At 35.4% G+C, this 22795-nt stretch overlaps 2 protein-coding genes across 2 annotated transcripts; one reads left to right on the top strand and one right to left on the bottom strand.

Annotated features, from left to right (window-relative positions):
* The first annotated feature begins 8757 nt into the window (after positions 1 to 8757).
* Positions 8758 to 10844, top strand: LOC106421036 (patatin-like phospholipase domain-containing protein 4). The gene is made up of 7 exons (XM_013861890.3): positions 8758 to 9286; positions 9362 to 9505; positions 9759 to 9831; positions 9910 to 10015; positions 10103 to 10199; positions 10314 to 10409; positions 10498 to 10844. Exons 1-7 carry the CDS (start codon positions 8861 to 8863, stop codon positions 10654 to 10656), a joined length of 1101 nt encoding a protein of 366 aa, XP_013717344.1. The 5' UTR covers positions 8758 to 8860; the 3' UTR covers positions 10657 to 10844.
* On the bottom strand, positions 10804 to 12164 carry LOC106421037 (protein FATTY ACID EXPORT 4, chloroplastic). Its single transcript, XM_013861891.3, has 4 exons — positions 11902 to 12164; positions 11770 to 11834; positions 11296 to 11383; positions 10804 to 11181 (listed from the first exon to the last, which is right to left on the bottom strand). Exons 1-4 carry the CDS (start codon positions 12125 to 12127, stop codon positions 11033 to 11035), a joined length of 528 nt encoding a protein of 175 aa, XP_013717345.1. The 5' UTR covers positions 12128 to 12164; the 3' UTR covers positions 10804 to 11032.
* Positions 12165 to 22795: the final 10631 nt, after the last annotated feature.

Genomic DNA, 22795 nt, shown 5'->3' with positions numbered 1-22795 from the left:
ATATATATATATATATATATATGTACAATCGATATTTCTGTTTGTTTTATCTGAGGCATATTATATATATATATACTTTTATTGTGCAACAAGTTTTTATCAGTGTTAACAAATATTTAATATTCAAAATTACTGTATATTTCAAAAAATATATCACAACAATTCCAATAAACAATGCCATATTAACTTAGTAAAATGTCATTTTAATCAACATCAACGCTAATTAAAAATATGCTAGCGATAAATGGTGATTGCATTGTAAATTTTACATAATTTAGTGATATAAAAAATTAAGAATCAATCCACCCATATAAAAAGGAGTACAATCAATTTCAATGCAAGCCAAAAATTAATATATAGTGAAAATAAACTTTTGTGCACTTAGGATAAAAGTAAAAAAAGTAAAACACAAAACAAAAATATAGACTGGTCACATTAGTTTAATGTAGGAACTCCAAAATTAAACCTTCTAAGCTTTCACATTCTGTATTTTTGGCTTCCCTTGGTTTCATCTATACCTCTTTGAATCTCCTATATTTGTTCTCTTAACTATCTCAAGTTTCATCTCACCTCCACGATTCCATTTATGACATAATGACTTTGTATCACATCTCTCTCTTCCCCCTCTAACAAGTTCTTCCAATTTTGTACTTTTCTGACCAATTTTGCTAATCATATTCGTGAATATTTTGTGAATGTAAATAAAATTTTGTTTCTTGTTTACTCGAGCTTTGTCTTCGTACAACTTTTTTTCTTTTTTTTACTTTTTGTGACTAAATTTCTTAGCTTTCTTTATTATTATAGATATTTTCTCACTGCTTATTCCTGAGGCGAATTTGATCTCATTCTCTTCCTTCTCTCTCTTGCAAATCCACCTCCGTCTTAATATCCTCCATCTTTTCTCTGCCACGGTGTGTATACCTGGCCAATTGATATATCATGGATTTTACCCATTCTTAGCTATGGTATATAGATGTTTTAGGAACTATTTATTTTGTTTTTGAGTCTTTTTAGCACATTTACAGGTTCAGGAGTGTTATGGAGGAAAATGATGATTTGGGTGCATTTTAGAGATAAAAGGAGAGGAAGCTCGTAGTTGACCATCGAACTTGTGTGAAAGTCGACGATCAGAGATAAACATTGATCCACGCACATCCTTTGCCGTCGATCGATATCAAAGCGCGCAAAACCCAGCTAGGTTTCCAGCCGGCCTAAATCCCAAGTCATGACATATTTACATAAATAGCCCTGGCCGACTTTTAACCTAATATTTATGTGCTCTGCCATTGTTCTTGGCAATACACGCTTTCTTATTTTCTACTTTACACAGCAAACAAAACTTATGGATCAAATCAATAGACACTCAGATTACACAATAGATTTGTAGTTTTTGAAGTAAAGCTAGACGATTATTGTTGGGGTCAAAATCGATCACGATGGAATCAATGCACGAGGAATCCCGAAAAGTATCTCTTGTAACAAGAAGTTCCGTATAAGTCCTCAAAAAGAAATGACAAGTTCTAAGAACGGAAAAATCCAATCTCTTCGTAGCCTTGGGGAAATAAACTACGAAGCATGGAGAATGCCTTACCAGCGTCTTAACGTCCATCAAAGAAAGCCAAGGTACATCCCGTCCCAGCGTCCTCTCCCGTCCCGTCCCGATGCATCTGGATGCTCCAAGCGTCCTGGCCGTCCTCATCGCCCTAACCTAACCGTTTCCAGCCCACTACTCATTAGAGAAATCCAAAATCACCACCAATTATCTCATTTAAGAGCTTAAGGTGCAGTCTCATCGATGGGGTATTGACCTCAGAATACTTGAACACTTAAACATTCCGGTTTCTAATCAAAGTTGAAAGCTTTAGATTCTTTCCGCATTAAAAAAGGTATGTAAAGGGGTTATAAACCCTTCTTGACCGAAAAACCAGATCGCTGTGGTGATCGAAAAAAGAAAAACCAGAAAAAAAAGAAAGTGTGGTGAACGCATCTGTTACTATGCAAAAGAAGTGAAAAGAGTAACTAAAAAAATAGTCAAAGAAATCGCATTCAAAGCCATTTTCTTCATGATTTGATTCTACAGGTTTTTGCATATATTAGAGGAAAGAATTAAAAATATTTTTCTAATTTAAAATAATATATATTCTAAAAAAAATGTCAATTCAGGATTTCAAAATAAAACCATAATTTTGTGAGTTTAGACATAAAACTTTAATGAAATACTATGAAATCATATAAAATACAACTATAATCATTATAAATGATATATTTTATATTGTTATAAGAAAAACTGGATAGATAACTAACATAAGAAAGTACAGATAAGTTTAACATAACTGATTCGGTTTATATACGTTAAAACAGAGAAACAACAAAAAAAAATAAAACAAACTGTTAAAAATAGTCATCATTAACTTTCTATATAAATTACCAAGAGATTACCAAAAAATCATCATTTCACGATCAACGATCAAAATTAGACTAAACTATATTAGAATTTCATATTTGTTCTAATAATATACATTATGACGACTCAAACTTTTAAAAAATCATGCATTATTTTCATGATTGTAGCTATATATACAGTGATGTTTTCGGCACAAAATTGTCTTTCAACCAATGTTGAAAAATGTGTCAAACACTGCATCCCAAATCAGTGCATGAAAGTAGCCAAAAAAGCAGATATGTCTATTTGTGAAGAAGCTTGCAAAAAGTTTTGCAACAAACATGTAACAAGTCATGAAGAATATGCTGTTCCTATAACCGATGGTGGTTTCTTTTGCACCCATATTTGGAATTGTGTTTCGTAACTATTTTCAAATTTAAAAGTTACAATTGTATTCTTTGTTTTAACATGTTAAATATATATATATATATATATATATATATATGTATAATCGATATTTCTGTTTGTTTTATCTGACGCATATTATATATATATATATACTTTTATTGTGCAACAAGTTTTTATCAGTGTTAACAAATATTTAATATTCAAAATTACTGTATATTTCAAAAAATATATTACAACAATTTTAATAAACAATGCCATATTAGCTTAGTAAAATTTCATTTTAATCAACATCAATACTAATTAAAAATATGCTAGCGATAAATGGTGATTGCATTGTAAATTTTACATAATTTGGTGATATAAAAAAATAAGAATCAATCCACACAAATAAAAAGGAGTACAATCAAATTCTATGCAGACCAAAAATTAATATCTAGTGAAAATAAACTTTTGTGCACTTAAGATAAAAGTAAAAAAAGTAAAACACAAAACAAAAATATAGACTGGTCACATTAACTCATACATTAGTTTAATGTAAGAACTCCAAAATTAAACCTTCTAAGCTTTCACATTCTGTATTTTTGGCTTCCCTTGGTTTCATCAATACCTCTTTGAATCTCTTATATTTGTTCTCTTAACTCATGTTTCATCTCACCTCCACGATTCCATTTATGACATAATGACTTTGTATCGCATCTCTCTCTTCCTCCTCTAACAAGTTCTTCCAATTTTATATTTTTCTGACCTTTTTTTCTAATCATATTCGTGAATATTTTGTGAATGTAAATAAAATTATGTTTCTTATTTACTCTAGCTTTGTCTTCGTACAACTTTTTCTCCTTTTTACTTTTTGTGATTAAATTTCTTTGTTTTCTTTATTATTATAGATATTTCCTCACTGCTTGTTCCTGAGACGAACTTGATCTCATTCTCATCCTTCTCTTTCTTGCAAATCCACCTCCGTCTTAATCTCTTCCATCTTTTCTCTGCCACGGCGTGTATACCTGGCCAATTGATATACCATGGATTTTATCCATTTTTAGCTACGGTATATAGATGTTTTAGGAACTATTTATTATGCTTTTGAGTCTTTTTAGCACATTTACATGTTCAGGAGTGTTATGGAGAAAAATGATGATTTGGGTGCATTTTAGAGATAAAAGGAGAGGAAGCTCGTAGCTGACCATCGAACTTGTCTGAAGGTCGGCGATCAGAGATAAACATTGATCCACGCACATCCTGTGCCGTCGATCGACAGCAAAGCGCGCAAAACCCAGCTAGGTTAACAGCCGGCCTAAATCCCAAGTCATGACATATTTACATAAATAGCCCTGGCCGACTTTTAACCTAATATTTTTGTGTTATGCCATTGTTCTAGGCAATACACGCTTTCTTATTTTCTACTTTTCACAGCAAACAAAACTTAGGGATCGAATCAATAGACTATAAGATTTCACAATAGATTTGTAGTTTTTGAAGTAAAGCTAGAAGATTATTGTTAGGGTCAAAATTGATCACGATGGAATCAATGACCGAAGAATCCCGGAAAGTATCTCTTGTAAGAAGAAGTTTCGTACAAGTCCTCAAAACGAAATGACAAGTTCTAAGAACGGAAAAATCCAATCTCTTTGCAGCCTTGGGGAAACAAACTACAAAGCATGCAGAATGCCTTACCACCGTCTTAACGTCCATCAAAGAAAGCCAATGTCCATCCCGTCCCGGCGTCCTCTCCCGTCCTGTCCCGATGCGTCTGGATGCTCCAAGCGTCCTGGTCGTTCTCATCGCCGAAACATAACCGTTTCCAGCCCACTACTCATTAGAGAAATCCAAAATCACCACCAATTATCTTATTTAAGAGCTTAAGGTGCAGTCTCATCGATGGGGGTATTGAACTCCGAACACCTGAACTCTTAAACATTCAGGTTTCTAATCAAAGTTGAAAGCTTTAGATTCTTTCCGCATTTAAACAGGTATATAAAGGGGTTATAAATCCTTCTTGACCGAAAAACCGGATCGCTGTAGTGGTCAAAACAAGAAAACCAGAAAAAAAAAAAGAAAGCGTGGTGAACACATCTGTTACTATGCAAAAGAAGTGAAAAGAGTAACTGAAAAAATAGTCAAAGAAATCGCATTCAAAGCCATTTTCTTCATGATTTGATTCTACAGGTTTTTGCATATATTAGAGGAAAAAATTAAAAATATTTTTCTAATTTAAAATAATATATTTTCTAAAAAAAATGTCAATTCAGGATTTCAAAATAAAACCATAATTTTGTGAGTTTAGACATAAAACTTTAATGAAATACTATGAAATCATATAAAATAGAACTATAATCATTATAAATGATATATTTTATATTGTTATAAGAAAAACTAGATAGATAATTAACATAAGAAAGTACAGATAAGTTTCACATAACTTATTCGGTTTATATACGTTAAAACAGAGAAACAACAAAAAAAAACTGTTAAAAATAGTCATCATTAACTTTCTATATAAATTACCAAGAGATTACCAAAAAATCATCATTTCACGATTAACGATCAAAATCAGACTAAACTATATTAGAATTTCATATTTGTTCTAATAATATACATTATGACGACTCAAGCTTTTAAAAAAATCATGCATTATTTTCATGATTGTAGCTATATATACAGTGATGTTTTCGGCACAAAATTGTCTTTCAACCAATGTTGAAAAATGTGTCAAACACTGCATCCCAAATCAGTGCATGAAAATAGCCAAAAAGCAGATATGTCTATTTGTGAAGAAGCTTGCAAAAAGTTTTGCAACAAACATGTAACAAGTCATGAAGAATATGATGTTCCTATAACCGATGGTGGTTTCTTTTGCACCCATATTTGGAATTGTGTTTCGTAACTATTTTCAAATTTGAAAGTTACTATTGTATTCTTTGTTTTAACATGTTAAATTTATATATATATATATATATATATATACTTTTATTGTGCAACAAGTTTTTATCGGTGTTAACAAATATTTAATATTCAAAATTACTGTATATTTCAAAAAATATATCACAACAATTCCAATAAACAATGCCATATTAACCTAGTAAAATTTCATTTTAATCAACATCAACGCTAATTAAAAATATGCTAGCGATGAATGGTGATTGCATTGTAAATTTTACATAATTTAGTGATATAAAAAAATAAGAATCAATCCACACAAATAAAAAGGAGTACAATCAAATTCTATGCAAGCCAAAAATTAATATCTAGTGAAAATAAACTTTAGTGCACTTAAGATAAAAGTAAAAAAAGTAAAGCACAAAACAAAAATATAGACTGGTCACATTAACTCATACATTAGTTTAATGTAGGAACTCCAAAATTAAACCTTCTAAACTTTCACATTATGTATTTTTGGCTTCCCTTGGTTTCATCAATACCTCTTTGAATCTCTCATATTTGTTTTCTTAACTATCTCATGCTTCATCTCACCTCCACGATTCCATTTATGACATAATGACTTTGTATCACATCTCTCTCTTCCTCCTCTAACAAGTTCTTACAATTTTATACTTTTCTGACCCTTTTTTCTAATCATACTCGTGAATATTTTGTGAATGTAAATAAAATTTTGTTTCTTATTTACTCTAGCTTTGTCTTCGTACAACCTTTTCTCCTTTTTACTTTTTGTGATTAAATTTCTTAGCTTTCTTTATTATTATAGATATTTCCTCACTGCTTGTTCCTGAGGCGAACTTGATCTCATTCTCATCTTCTTCAGGTAAGGAAATCGCAAACCAAGCAGTTATTCAAGTCCAGTTTACACAAGTCTAAACTCGGATAACTCAGGTTAAAACAACCCACTGTCGTGGTGTTGATTCTTTTGCAGATCGGTTTTGACACCTAAACTCTCGTTTGGATCAAGACAAGATAGCAAGCTTTAGAGATCAAGTCGGATATGTTCATAATACACTCTAATATCTACTCTCGCTGACTAGGGATGGAAAGCTCATTCAATTCATGTCAGGTTATCAACCAACGGTTAGCTAAATGTATTAACCCTATTTCATGCACTAAGTGATCAGTTCAATGCAAGAAATAAGAACAGATATGAATGTAGACAATCTTAAGATGACTTATTTATGCTTCAGCTCGCGAATCCTAACCCTAGAACCCTAAACTAATTTGGTGACTACATAGACATAACACAAGAACAGAAAAGCATGATTTCTGAATAATACTGCATATAATAGATAATAGAAATCAGAGGGTTCAGGATAATCTTCTCTAGGAGATAGATGAGGCCTTCTCCCTTACAAGTAGCAATTGCAAATCACAAAGCTCTCTCAGGTATTTCTTGCGTTTAAATTAAGGTAGGTCTAAAGTAAATAAAAGGAGACTATATATATATAGAAGCCACATGCAGCTAAAAAGGCAAAAATAGGAAAACTAAGACAAATCCCTAAATAAATGGAAACTTCTTTTTTAATCTCTGCCGCTGGAGCAGGCACTCAGGCTGCTCCAGTTGACTGTTCTGCTCGAAAGACTCCAAATCACACTCTTTTTCTCTAGCTGGTCCATCTCCCATCCAATGCAACTCTAGACCTGTAATGACTCAAAGGGACAAAAAAACTCGATAAAACCTCGAAAACTATTAATAAAACATACATATAATGTGCCAAAGGATCAATATATTACCGATGACCCCACTATTCGCCTACACTTTGTCAAATAAAAAAAAAGAGAAAGAAAAAAACAAAGAAGAGAAAATCGAAAAGAAGGTGAATAAGGATGGACTGTATCAGCATCATTGTTTATTGGAATTGAGATTCAGATAAGAGAGAAAGAGGGAAGAAGGAGATCAAATAAAACTACATGTGTGTTCAGAAACTTGCTTGAGTAAGAGTCCATGTATCTTTTGATCGCTACGCCCAAGGTAAAGCCTACACCTTTTATATATGCATTAAATGAGATCACTAGAGGGGCGAGTCAGACACTATTAGCTAAGTTATTGGTTAGATGGATTTGGTTGCTAAGCTAAGATATGGTTTATAGGACACCTATAAAGTTAGAATTGATTTGGTTGCGTGAGAATGTTTTCTAGGACCAGACGATGATCTGATCCCCATAACGGCAAGTACATCACAGTAGAGTGAGAAAACTTCTCATGCCAATCTTCATTTGCAACATCTCGTTCTAGTCGACACCTGACTGTTATACATCATCTTTTGCCAACTCATGATAGCATATTCTCAGGAAATGGAAATTCTAACATTTCACAATTAGTTAGCATTTTCTCAAAAGGCAGAAATGAGCTATCAGAGCATTGTCTGCCCCTTTCTTTTCATTCTGCCCAGTGATTTCATTAAAATCTTCCATTATGAACCACGGTCTACTTCGTATGATTGAAAAACATGTAAGATGTTCATAAATTTGATCTCTACGTTCTAAAACAAGATCTCTATAAACCAATGTTATAAAAAACGTTGTTTCATCAGTGACTGCCTCGATATCAATCATATGATTATTTGAGAACATAACATTAATTTGGAAGTCATACATGATAAACAGAGGTAAACCTCCACTTTAGCCAAGTGGCTCAACAGCCAACAATTGGTTATATCCTATACCAGTTTGAATGTCCTGTAGCAAAGGCTTTTTATTCTTTGTTTACGAAAAGAATAATACTTCGGAATGATGTTTCCGATGCATCGTTGAATTGTGGGGTCAGTTTCAAGCCCTCCACAGTTCCATAGATGAAAATATTACTCTAATAAATAAGTCAAACTTAATAATTTACATCCAGGTTCTAACTCGGAATCTTTTTCAGGACTTTGTAACTTAATAATGCACATCAAAAATAAAATATTAATTCATATGAAATATTTTTATTAAGAAAAAAATCTGCAATTTAGAAACACTATCAAAATCTAGCATTATTTCATTTTTATGTATTGTTTATATTATATATAAGTGGACTTAGCTAACACGAAACCACAGTCTCATCTTCATGACTGTTTTGTGAGCTGCGATGATCGTGTGAATCAAAATCTCCAACTTTCGAACTTGTATGGTGTGACCCTTTGCTCCATGGCGATCTCTCTTCTTCCCCGACCTTTCATCTCACTCCGTACAACTAAAATATTCAGCCTTCCACCGAGGATTTTCGCCCTTAGGCTATCATGCTCTTTTTCTTCTGATGGGTCCACCGGAAATCCAGAGCAGAGATCTTTCTCTGTTGCCACTGGTGACATGTTCATCCATATCGCGTCGAGGCTTTTAAAGAGATCCAACCAACGCTCGCCTCCGGTTGATCATGGAGATATGATAGGAACAGTATCTGAAGATGTGACAGAGCCAGGGATGATATGGGAACAGAGCGTCAAAGATGTAGAGGCTGATGAGAAAGAGAGGAGGGTAATCACAAGCCCTGGTTTCAGCTTCTCTGCTGCTGGTCTTTTGTTCCCTTATCATCTTGGTGTTGCTCAGTTACTCATCGAGAAGGGTTACATTACGGTGCTTCTTGAATTTTCTATGTTTATATTATGATGAATCAAGAAAATAACATGGTTTTGTTGTTGTTTTCTACAGGACACTACTCCTTTGGCAGGAGCTTCTGCTGGTGCTATTGTATGTGCTACAATAACCTCTGGAGCATCAATGCAAGAAGCCCTTGAAGCTACCAAGGTTCTTGCTCATGATTGCCGACGCAATGGCACTGCTTTTCGTCTTGGGGTAATGCGGATTTTTTTCCTTCTCTGTATGCCTCTTTAAACCATGTTGTTGTATAAGTTTACTTTAGATTGTTCTAGGGGCTTCTCTTCTTTAATGTCAAACCTGATTATCAACATTGCTTTCGACTGTTCTATGTTTCAAAGAGTTGGCTGTTCTGCATTTTTATATATTAAAGAAATAGTTAATGAGTCAAACACAAGACCCACCAAAGTCATATGTTGTAGTTATTGATCCAAGTCTCTGTGGTTTGTAGGCTGTCCTTAGAGATTCTATGGAGAAATCACTGCCGGATGATATTCATATTAGGTCCAATGGCAGAGTTCGTGGTGAGAAACAGCAAGTTTACTTTTGCCAAAGCACATTTTTTAGGCTCTGACGTCTCTAATCATTCTATCGTATTGTAGTTGCCATTACACAGGTGTTATGGAAACCTAGAGGTTTACTGGTGGATCAGTTCGACTCCAAAAGCGACCTTATCGATGCAGTTATTGCATCTTCCTTTATTCCAGGGTAAATAATACTCCCTTGCTTTTGAAACATTACAGTTCCTCTAGAAAAAAAAAACTTCTAATTATAATATTTTAAGAGCAAATGCAGATATCTTGCACCAATGCCTGCAACCATGTTCCGTAATCGAGTTTGTGTTGATGGAGGCTTGACGTTGTTTATGCCACCAACCGCTGCTGCTAAAACAGTATGCACATGAAGGATACTTCTTGCTTTCATTTCCTTTTCTCTATCTTCTGTGTGTGGCCTTGTCAAATATTTTGGGAAGGCCTTTCATATGTGTATATCAAATGTTTAACAGGTTCGAGTTTGTGCGTTTTCCGCGAGTAATTTCGAACTAAAGGGTATTGGGATCAGCCCGGATTGCAACCCTCTAAACAGGGCAACCTCAAGACAAGTAAATGTTCAAATTTTTTCTAGTGAAATCATTCTCCTTTGACTTGAGAGTTAAGTTTGGGAATCTTGGTTTTTTCTGATGTACTTAGCTATTGAATTGGGCACTGGAGCCAGCAGAGGACGAGGTGTTAGAGATGTTGTTTGAGCTAGGTTATGCAGATGCAGCTGCCTGGTCTGAGATGAATCCAGCCGAGGAACTGGTTTATGATGATGGTACTCCTTCAGCACAAGAGATTCAAGCCAGTTAGGACACATAAGAACTGCATTCTTAACTTCTTCTAACCATATATAGTCTGTTCATTGTGCTATAATAATAGATTCTGATTGTTTTCGGCCTTTGTATGTTGCAGAAACTTGTAGGTAGATAAAACCTAATCCAATGTTACGTCACTGAATATTCAACGTTCTCTTATTCAGCATTGATCATTCAAGTTCAAAACGCTACAAACTTCTGTCAGAAAAGATGATGTATCTGTGTTTGATTTAGCAACAACCCACAAACAAACATTATCCACTCAACATTCGCCTTACAAAGCCTTGCGCTACTTATTGGGTGTGTGGGCAAAACAGTTCTTTGAGAACATTCCAATCTGGCTAAAAGCCCATGCTCTCTCATAAAGGCTATTAAGGTAGAGGTAACGCATCTGGTACTGATACAGCCACAGGTAAACTGTCGTGCATATAGGCCATTACAAAGAATGACAACATGGCGATAGAAAGGAGTAGTAGCGGGCCTGCAGGGACCGGTTTCCGGGAAGACGCCAAACGAAACCCTGCAAGAAAGTCGTAGAAAGAACATAAAAGAGATCACGTCCGATGAGAAGATACTCCGTCATATATATATATGAAAAGATAGAGAACACATCTTCTTGTCAAGAGGAGCTTACCAAAGACAGAAGAGAAGAGGAAGGCAGCGCCAAGTCCTATGGTATCGCCAAGGACTCTTGTCTCAGGAGATTTTGTAAGGAAGTAGGCCTGTATCGAAATTCAAACACCGGAACTTTTCTCAACAAAGAGAAACAAAGGTTTTGTAGATGACAAACTTCAGAAGAAAACAATCATGAAGATACAATACACCCACGTAACATTAAAAAACAAAAGGGACTATATGTAGCTGCGATAAGACAGGTTTTCAATTCTAACACTGACCACGAGGGTATCTCATTTCAAAAGGCAAGAATGCATTTACAAAAGACACACAACATTTAAATTTTCTCAAGGAAATGGAACAAAGCTTAGGGGAGAGCAGAAACTATCAGTGAACAGTGCACATGGTTCCTCACAACGACTCCTCATAGGAGAAGTTCAGATTTGAAAGGGCTATACAGGAACAGGAAAGTAAGGAGAGAGGAAGATCGTACAGAAGCCATAAGGACAGAGCCAGTCAAACCCCCCAAGAGAGAACCCTTGCTTCCAGATTTGCTATCTGAAGGAGAGAAAAAAGGTCAAACTTTAAAGCAAAATAAATCAAAAGAAAAACATCACCAACTTACAGGCGAAGAGACCGCCTCCTAGAAGAAGAACACCATAACCCGCTGAGACGGCTGGAGCTAGCTCCGACAGCTCCGCCTTACAACAGAGACCATTGCCTCGTCTGCTCTTCGATTTTGGAAGTCCCGACCAATTCCGGCCGCAGTCACTGACACTCCGCCCGGGTAGTTTGGTGTTTCGCACCGACACCACCGAAGGAATATGTAACTTTAGCACAAAAGACGACATTGCTTCAGCCGAATGGTTTCGTCAGAGAAGACAAAGGGATCAAGATTATTTAACAGAACACAAATTGGGTGTCAAAGACTTATTTGTCCTTTCCTTAATTTTCTTTTCTTTTGCTATTTACAAACAAAGTACGAGTCGGGCCTCACGACGTATCACAATCACATTCTAGAATATCACTTTTATGATTATGACGTTGATCTCTATATTTCATAGTTTCAAACTTTCAATCTCCCATGTACTTTTTCATTCTTTACTATTCAAATCCCTCTTAATTTTTTTAACAATAATTGAATTTTTTTTATTTTTAGAAAAAGCGTACAAAGAATTTTAAGAGAAATTGAGAAGTTCCCATTTATTTGATCCCAAAACGGAGATAGATTCCAATTTCTATCACTATGGTTCGTCTCCACGTAGATCAAATTTTGTAATGCCTCTAAATCTTATCCTCTTGAAGGATATTTTTTACGATACATATGGTAAAGCTACTCTTTTTATCTGATTTGTAAAATGAGTTTTATCAAAGTTTGGATTTTGATTTGAGTTAAGGGATGACAACGAGAAGGAAGAAAATAAAGCTTTCTCTCTTCTTCTTCGTTATTGTCGACAAAGTTGTTATGCCTTAAGAAGCATGTCCTGGAGAACATACTATATAACTGACAACAACGAACCTGACATGGATGACTGTCATGGATGGTGATAATCTTGATGAAGAATGGAAGGCAATGGTGGAAGAGGCTATGTCAGGTAAATGGGAGTAAGTATTGCATTCTAAATCTCATAGCTTTTTTTAGTATTTGATAGACCATGGATTTTACCCACTTTTATCTATGGTTTATAAGTATTTTAAAATATATCTACTACGATATAGAGTCTATTTAGAGTGTTTACAGGTTAAGGGACGTTCTGGAGGAAAGTGGTGATTTTGGTGCCTTTTGGAGTCTTTTGAGTGCAGAGCTGCACATACGCGTCATATTTTGATCAATGGATGGAGACCTTTCCACCGTTAGATTTAGCCCATCGTTTGACACAAGATATATCTTTGCGTTATCTTTCCAATGCCACAGGTTTGAGGTCAATCAGCATCCTATAGCAGTCTTTATGCCCGTTTTACTGAAGAGTGGTTAGTCTGCCTCGCGAGAGAAAGCTGTCGAGGAGATGAAGGACTGTCGATCGACGGTGCACCCTTGCCATCGATCGACGGTAATGCCAGAATATTGGTTGAGCATATTTTATGACCGACTGAAGCCCATAAGCAACCACAAATTACCAGAATACCCTTGGACGACCTAAACCCCTATTTATGTGTTTTCTAAGCCATTGTTGATGGCTACGCTTTCTTTTGTTCTTGTTCTAGGTTAGGAGAGAAAGGAGGAACTCTTTTGGTGACCTCCTGTAACTCCTTTGGTTTTTATATCTATTCTCTTGCAGTTTTATATCTATTCATCTATGATTTATGTGACAAACTTCATGCTTGAATAGATCCACCTGTTAGGTTTAGGATTCAAATTGGTTATGAGGGATTAGCCCCAAATATTGAATTGCTAGGTTGTGATATTCATCAATAGGATGTTCTTATTGCTTGTGTTCTAGAGTCGCGAACTAGAACCCTGATCTTAGAATCATTAGGCACAAGTGATAGCTTGGTCTTTTCTCGGAATAGATCCTCATTGAACTAGGATTGCTAGAAACATGTGATAACTGATCTAAGAACCCAATTGAGTACTTTATCAACCCGCACGCAAAGCTTGCTAGAAGTGTGTCGATCGATATTCCAGTAGAATAATCTATCGATGTCGTGAAAGGTGTATCGATCGATATTCCTCTAGAATCATCGATCGACACTTTCTAATTGATCGACAAATGATTGTTGAGGTCATTAGATCTAGTCAATAGACGAATCTAGAAAGCGAACGCTGATCGATTTTTTTCTTATAAGTGTTGAGCTCTTTAATATCTTGCATACAACAATTAGTTTCTATATCATTATAATCCTGATTACCTGAATAGAAACCTTAGATCTAGCAACCATCCTTTCATCAAACTATTGTTGAGGTCATTAGATCTAGTCAATAGACGAATCTAGAAAGCGAACGCTGATCGATTTTTTCTTATAAGTGTTGAGCTCTTTAATATCTTGCATACAACAATTAGTTTCTATATCATTATAATCATGATTACCTGAATAGAAACCTTAGATCTAGCAACCATCCTTTCATCAGACAATTCATTTAATTAACCGAGCAACTACCTTGCTCACCACTGCTATTTACATTAAAACTATAAGCGTAGCTTAATCATATAACTATTAAATCTTTTGTGTGACCTAGCTCCCTGTGAATTTTATCCCTAAGTGCTACAACTCGACCTCTTATTTGAGTGAGTATAAATCACTCCTTAGGGTAATTTGAGTAATATCAGTATTTGGGTTTGGATCATTGTGATGATTTTTATACTTCAAAATATATTTTTGTAATGTTATTATCTTTTTAAAAATATTTATTGTTTGTTCGTGTTAATCTTAAGTGTAACATTATCATTTTCTTCTGGTGACAGATGTTCTCCAAAGACATTTAACCCTCATAATTAACGCTCATGGTACGGCAATTTCATGTCAAGCTTTTTAATTATTGATCTTCAAGGTTCTTAAACTGTTTGGAACATTTTGTTTTGTTTCAGTCTTGACTTACTTTATGTTAAGTTACAATGGCATAGATGTTTGCATTCTTGCTAGCTCCCTCATCAGCAAGGTTAGCTATGGGAATATTTGTCAATTATGTTTTTCTGGCTGTTTTATTCATAATCCAACATAACTTGTTGGGATGATTAACAAACATTACGTCTCATTTGATTTTGTTCTTTACATGCTCCTCCTCTCTTTCAGTGGATTCATGAGCTCATATATTATGTTCCGGCATTTTTATATATTTCATACAATTAAAATATTGCACCGGGTGGCACTATTAGTAATATGTACTAAAAACACTACATTAACTACTTCAATAATTTTTTGGTTTGAGTCTATAAATGATAACCGAGTACTAATCAAAAAATCCAACTAACAATAATGATATTTGGATAACTGATATACACTACATAACTTAGAAGATAAGAGAATAATCTAAAAGTTTGAATATATAGTAATAATCGACTACTGATCTAAAATCAAGCTAACGATAGTAATGTCCGGATAATTATTTAAGTTAGCGGACCATTAATCGAAAACTCCAACTAACAATAATAATATCTGGATAATTGAAATACACTACTTAATTTATTAGATATGAGAATAGTCTACGATTTTGAGTCTATAGTGATAAACGACTACTGATCAGAAAACTGAGCTAACAATAATAATGTCTAGATAATTATTTAAAATAGCCGACAACAACTTAAATAACTAAGGACCATTAAAAATAATTGGACAATTGGTATATTTTACATACATATCTGAATTGCATAGACTGGACTGTGACACATACATGTTATATTATTATATTTTAAATACTTTTGACTGTTAGAAAGACGACGGAGAGAGTGAGAGACAGTGAAGCTATTACTTTTGAGCTGATTGTAACTCAGATCGAGTGTTCTGAGACGGCGTACCTGACTGTGACTCGCCGGAATCTTGTAAGAGATGAAATTTCGTCTTGTGAAAAAACGAATGTTTCTTACTTGAGAGACTGTTGCTGGTAAAACATCTATGATTTCTCGTGAGAGAAAAGTGAAGTTGTGGACCATCACATGATCATACATCTACGGCATTTTCTTTACGCAAAATATCATTTTATATTGATTTTTGCAAAAATTAAAATTATTGCAAACTCCCAAATAGAGAAACAAATTCATGTGAATCGGTGTATCAATCGTTGCAGGAATGGTCCAGAAATCTTCAAATGAGGTGCAATTATCATTACCTTATTTGGTTTTGGGGGTATAAAGAAGAAATAAAGAAAGAAGATGATACAATGGAAAGAGAGAGTGAAAGAGCATTTTCAATAAATTTTATATATTTTTTGTATGTGTGCATTATTACACAACTATCATATTAGAGCTTTTTGTTTTCTCCTTAAGTAAACGACTATAGGGTTATATGTGTAATTTTTTTCTATCATGAATGATTTCCTTGCCTGAAATATTTTAAATTATTAAGTGTTTTTGTTACAATTCACTCTACTCTATATACACAGATTTAAATAGAGTTTACCAAATTATATTTAGGAGATCTGTAAGTTTTTATTCTTTTAACACAAATACTATGTGGTTTCTTGTGCAATAATGGGTTTAAAACAGTTTAATATAAATGAAAACTTGCTTTTAAAAATAATTTGATTTTACCAATTATAAATAAATAAATAGAAAATTTCCTCGCTTCAACGACCTTGTCGCAAACACCACTTCTTGATGACCTTGTCTCACCTCGTTAACCATCTAGACGACCTAATGTGATGGCCCCATCTCACCTCGACAACCTTGCCACGACAATCACATCTCAATGACCTTGACTCACCTCGTCGACCATATAGACGACCTCGCCGCGGTGACCTCATCTTGATCATCTCACCTTCTCGACCTTGCATCTATAATCTCATTTCATCTATCATCCCAATGAACTACGAATGACTTGAACCTTTTTTTGAGGGTACGTAGGTAGCCTCTACCGAGACACAGCTACAAACACTGAATACCAATGATATCTTTTGTCAGCATGAAGCCACAACTTTATAAATAACAAGAATCTCTAATTTCCACATCCTATTTTGACTATGAATATTAGTTTGAATATTTAGTTGGAAACTCAATTTTCAACATTTTGTCAATCGTGGCGTATGAGTCTCCACCATCACCAATTGACGACAACAAACTCTCGATGCTCCTCAAAAACAATGACACGATATGTTCTCTTCCGACGACGACAATCTCAACCCTAGGCCTCCATTAATTAACAAACTCATCTCCATTTTGTTGCTCCCAAAAGAATCACTATAATTCAACCCCAAGAAAAAACCTCAACGAATGTCATTCAAGGAGATTTACTAAAGATATATTCCATGAAAATCATCTAAAAATATCTGACATGGAGGTCATCCAAGGATATCCTACATAAAAGTCATCCAAATTTTGTCCAATGAAAGACATCCATGCCAACTTTTAATTGATAAGCCATCCAAACTCAATGTAAACTCTTCAATGACAGGTCATCTACTCTAACTCATAGATAATAAGTTATCCATACTCCAAGCCAAATCTTCAATTACATATCACCAAGCGATATTCCTCTCCACACTAAAAAAAATGGGCTTATTGCTTGATGGACACTATATGCATTAATGAACAATCAATAATTTCCTCAAACAAATTTGATGGAGAATTTGAAACTGATGATTACCACTAACGACTATAATCATCAGAACTAACAGTCCAAAGATAAATCATCCATGGAGTGTGGCGGCCTCGTGCTCATACACAAATTTTCTTTTCAGAAATAATGACGATGCACTCAAAATTACCAGTTTTTCTTTTCAGAAAAATGACTACGAATCAATTGCTAATTTTTTTTAAGGAAAAAGGTGATGACACATCCATTCTCATCAAAACAACAACGAACTCATGCTCGTTAAAATGATGATAAACGCGTTCATGCTCGTCAAAAAGACGACGACGCGCTTGTGCTCGTTAAAATAAAGACGACTCTTCAGAAAGAAGACAAATGTTCATATTCATTGATCCTAACAAATCACACCGCCATATTCTCGTCAAATCCAACGACGAATAAGAGTTAGAAACGATGAACTTGCCTCAACAAATTACTTCATTCATCACGTACTTCATTTAAAAAGAGAAGCAAAACTAAAACAAAGTACTTCATCTATAAAAAAAATGGAGGCGACAAAACATAATCCATAAGACATATCATATCCACAAGCGGACCTATTTATTATCAATGTCCTCGACGACCCCTCCATAGAAAAATTTAATGCCCTCTCTATGGTCGATTACCCGGAGACCTCATACCAAATATCGACGATATCACACAAAAGTAATAAGAAGAAAGAAGAAGATAATTACTCAATAACTTCGAGATTGTTTAGGCAATCTCAAACACCAACAACCTCGAAGTAGATAATCTACTTGGTGGCGATCTTTAACCATTCTCGTCGTCAATCTCATCAAATTAAAGAATCCATCAAATATCAAAAATCTCTCACTTAGGAAAAAAAAGAGAAGGGAAAATAATAAAAACAACATAGCACAAGAACCTCAAGATCGTTCAGCAATCTAAAAATTATTTATGAACCACGATTCCAAATTCATTACCTCCCTCACAAGTCTTAAATATTTCCTTTCAGTCAACGATTTCACAATCTCGATTCCATCAACATGGCAAAATCCACAAGGCACCAAATTAACGTTCTCGTTGCTGACCTTAACTCGGAATCCTCACCTTGGGGTGCAATAACATCAACTCAATGAACAATTAGTAAAGATCTCTCCCCTCCCTCATGAATCGCAAGAGACAGTCTCACTCTATCTTTGACCAGATCTTACAACCTCAAATTTTTGTCTCCAATCACCGCTGACAAGATCATTCCATCCCTACTTGACGACGAAAAATGACGAAGACTGCCCAAGATATTCTCATTAGGTTTTGTAAATATATTATTTGTAATATAGGAAACTTAATACTATGTTTTAACAACATCTATGTTAAATACACTAGAACGTATGATGAATAAACTCAAGCATTTTATCATACTTACATGGTATCAGAGCCTCTCTGATTCATCTTCTTTTTCTCTCCATTCTTGAGCATCACGTCATCAATGGCGACAGTCGAGAGAGCGTATGGAGTGACGAACATTAAGTCTCACAATCCCATTGTTGTTGATGTGTTAGGACATGTTGATGGAACTTCAGTTCCAAATGGTGATGATGACACATCATGGAAGAAACTTGACGGTCTTGTCAAGTTATGGATTTACAGTACTCTCGCTCCACTGTTATTCAAATCTTCTTTCAAAGTTGGAGGAACGTCCCGTGATATTTGGTTACGGATCGAGAATCAATTCGATAACTACAAAAAAGTAAGAGCCATACAACTGGACAACCACTAGCGCAAAAAGGAGATAGGAGACATGAGGATCCAAGAATATTCCAGTCTAAAATCAATAGCAGATCTGCTGGAGAACGTTGAAGCACTAATTGGTGAAACAACTCTGGTTATGTACATGCTCAACCGCCTGAATGAGTGATTTGATCATATCATCAACGTGATCAAACATCAGAAACTCTTCCCTAGTTTCGGAGAAGCAAAGAACATGCTAGAGTTGGAAGAGACATAACTAAAGAAATGTCATAAAGGATCATCCTCGCATGTCGATCATTCCAGTTCATCAACAACTCTTGTGATGACCACTGCAGACAACAAACACAAAAATCAACAGCGCAACCAGTCAAGAAACAATCGAGGCAATCGTTGTGGCGGTCTTGGACGTGGAAGGTACAACAACTACATACCATAGAACATGAACTAGGGGATGAAGAATTAGTGGCATGGCCAATACAACAACTGGCAGCAGCAACAAGCTCAACCTTGGAATCCGTATCCAAATACTGGTTTCTAGCAACAAGCTTAAACACCTCGAGGACCTTAGAACTTCCAACAGGAGGCCCACTTCGCTGAACAAACCTTGCAGCCTACATGCGACTTCAATGAAGCGTTCAGTACAATGTCTTTGACTGAGCCAACACCAAATTGGTACATGGACTCAGGAGCTTCATCGCACATGTCCTCCTCCTCAGGTAACCTCCATTCTTTATTTAAATAGGACACTGGAAGTTATGTTGTTGTTGGTAACGGTTCTTCCATTCTAATTCAATCATGTGGTAAATCCTTTATTCCTTCTTTGTCACGTCCTCTCACTCTAAACAAAGTTTTTATTGCTCCAATTCTCATTAAAATTTTCATTTGTGTGCGACGTTTTACCACTGATAATTGGTGTTCTCTAGAGTTTGATCATTTTGGTTTCTCTTTGAAGGACCTTTAAACTCGGAAAACGTTGCTCCGCAGCGAAAGCTCAGCAAAGCTCTATCCTATTCTGCCTATTCTGAATAAAACGCAGCATCACTCTGCTCTGGTCTGCGACTCTCCTACTCTCTGGTACAAGCGTCTTCCTCACACTAATAATGACTCAATCAAGTCGCATCTTTCTTCTTCATCTATTCATTGTAATAAAGACAGCTTACCCTTTTGTAATGCTTGTCAGTTGGAAAAACACTTAAAGCTTTCTTTTTTGAGTCTAATTCAAAGAGTTTGCATCCTTTTGATCATATACACTCAGACGTATGGACATCTCTTGTTCCTAGTCTAAGTGACATTTTCTACTATGTGTTATTTTGGGATGATTGTTCCCATTACTTGTGGGTCTATCTAATTCGCAACAAAAGTGATGTCTTCTCCAAGTTTCTTCACTTCTTTCATATGGGGCCAATTCAGTTTAAGAAAACCATTAGATCACTACAATATGACAATGGTGGATAGTATAAAAACTCAAACTTTCACAATCACTTCGTCAAAAATGGGATGACATTTCGGTTTTCTTGTTCCCATACTTCCCAACAAAATGGAAAAGATGAGAGAATGATAACAACTTTAAATAATGGAGTTCGATCTCTTCTATTTCAAGCTCAGCTTTCCCCTACCTATTGGGCAGAGGCTCTTCATGTGGCTTGTCATATACTAAACATTCTTCCTTTAAAAGCCATGGACAACAAAATGCCTCACTCAATTCTTTATGGCAATACACCAACTTATGATCATCTCAAAGTCTTTGGTTGCTTATGTTTTCCTAATGTCAGTCACTCTACCACCAAAAATCTTGCCCCCCGTTCCACACCTTGTTTGTTCCTCGGGTCTCCTCTTCTTCACCGAGGTTATCGCTGTTTGGATTTAAAAATAAACAGAATCATTATCTCAAGACATGTTGTCCTTGATGAATGTACTTTTCCAGCAGCTCAAAAACTCAACACAAATAAAAATGCTTACGGATTTTTGGAAAAAATGGAAACACCATCTTCGATCTTCCGCTCCATACTCGAAATGAGCCACTCACTTCCTTCCCCGGCAATTTCTACCTTTCTAGTAAACACAGCTCTAGCTACAACAACCTGTACTCAGGCTCCGACAAAAAAATGCTCCAGCTCCCACTCGCATGACCACTCGAGGTCAAGCAGGAATTGTCAAAAAAAAAAAAATCTATGTTCACTTCCTCTGCCTCTCAGCTCCCAACCAGACACCAAAAAGCCTTAGCTGACCCTAACTGAAATTTATCAATGACAGAAGAGTATGATGCTCAAATTAAAAATAGAATTTGGAGGCTTGTACCAAGGCCTTATGGTGCTAACATAATTAATTCAATGGGGCTTTATAAATATAAGCATGATGCAGAGGGCAATGTGACTCGATGTAAGAGCAGGTTAGTCGCAAGTTGCAAACACAGGAACCATGAGTGGACTTTGATGAGACATTCAGTCCAGGAGTGAAACCTGCAATCCTTATGAAGCAAGCCTTAATGGTTGTAGCCACCAAGTCATGTTCGGATTCCACATAATTAAAACATATTATATATATATATATTTTTTTTTCTTTTTTTCTTTTTTTTTTCTTTTTGTTTTTTTTTGAAAATAAATATCTCTACCTTTAAATTTAGGATCGAAATAGAGAGAGAAAATGTGATAAATCTCCAGAAGGCTTTACCTTAGAGGCTTGTTTGAAGAAACCAATCTCATGTATACCAAGCCCCAAGACAAGCTGTTGTGTCAAGTTTAGTGTAGGAGGTCAGCTTTGGTTCCTTCAAACAATCTCGGCAAGTGTGAATAGTTGACAGGTTGATCCACTTTAGTATCTTTATTACTACATGCAATCAGTAAGTCCAGAATGGTGCTAAAGAGTGGTTAGATAACAAGCAAAAATCTAATAAGTTCATTATCCCCTTCTTGACTCAATAAAACTCTTTTGAAAACATTTTGATAAGACTCATGAACACACTAATATCAGTAAACATCCTCCCAGACTTAAATTACATTGTCCCCAGTGTATATCTAGTCGGAGTTATGGTGAATAAATAAAGAATAAAGACTCAATGTAACAAGTTAGAACGATATACTAGACCGGATTAGATGTCGATCGACACAATGAAGTGACGATTGATCGTTGTTGATGAAGTGATGTCGATTGATGTCGACATGGTCTCATCGGTCGATGGCTAGAGCAATCAATTGACACACTGAAGAGACAATCGATCGTTGGATCTGAAGTGCTGTCGATCAATATCGAGCTGGTCTCATCAGTCAATGTGCTGAGGAATCGTCTACTCGGATCTCAATCCGTTTTTTTGTTTTTTTACTTTTATTTATATTTTTTAAATAGCTAACTAAAACACAATATTAGTAGAACCTCCCCAGCCTTAAACAACACTATCTCCAGTGTCATACAGTCTAAGATTGGTGGTAAAATAATTCATAAGTACTAAATTTAACAAGGTGAAATGATATACCTGCTTGATGATGGTGAGCGTCGATCGACACAGTTAAGTGGCGATCGATCGATACTCGTGATACTCTATCGACCGACAATGGCCTTTTGTCGTCGATCGCTGCTGGTATATCAAC

Source organism: Brassica napus, chromosome A9, assembly GCF_020379485.1.
Source record: "Brassica napus cultivar Da-Ae chromosome A9, Da-Ae, whole genome shotgun sequence".
NCBI lineage: Eukaryota > Viridiplantae > Streptophyta > Magnoliopsida > Brassicales > Brassicaceae > Brassica > Brassica napus.
The sequence above is the reverse complement of the archived record's forward strand: the minus strand, read 5'-3'. Positions and strand labels throughout refer to the sequence as shown.

Bases quoted from the DNA above. Each gene is read 5' to 3' on its own strand.
- LOC106421036 (XM_013861890.3), top strand. From the start codon at position 8,861: ATGGCGATCTCTCTTCTTCCCCGACCTTTCATCTCACTCCGTACAACT. The intron at 9,287-9,361 runs GTGCTTCTTGAA...TGTTTTCTACAG, and splicing joins TCGAGAAGGGTTACATTACG to GACACTACTCCTTTGGCAGG. The intron at 10,200-10,313 runs GTATGCACATGA...AATGTTTAACAG, and splicing joins CAACCGCTGCTGCTAAAACA to GTTCGAGTTTGTGCGTTTTC.
- LOC106421037 (XM_013861891.3), bottom strand. From the start codon at position 12,127: ATGTCGTCTTTTGTGCTAAAGTTACATATTCCTTCGGTGGTGTCGGTG. The intron at 11,835-11,901 runs GTAAGTTGGTGA...TCTCTCCTTCAG, and splicing joins AGGAGGCGGTCTCTTCGCCT to ATAGCAAATCTGGAAGCAAG. The intron at 11,384-11,769 runs GTACGATCTTCC...ATTTCGATACAG, and splicing joins GCTCTGTCCTTATGGCTTCT to GCCTACTTCCTTACAAAATC.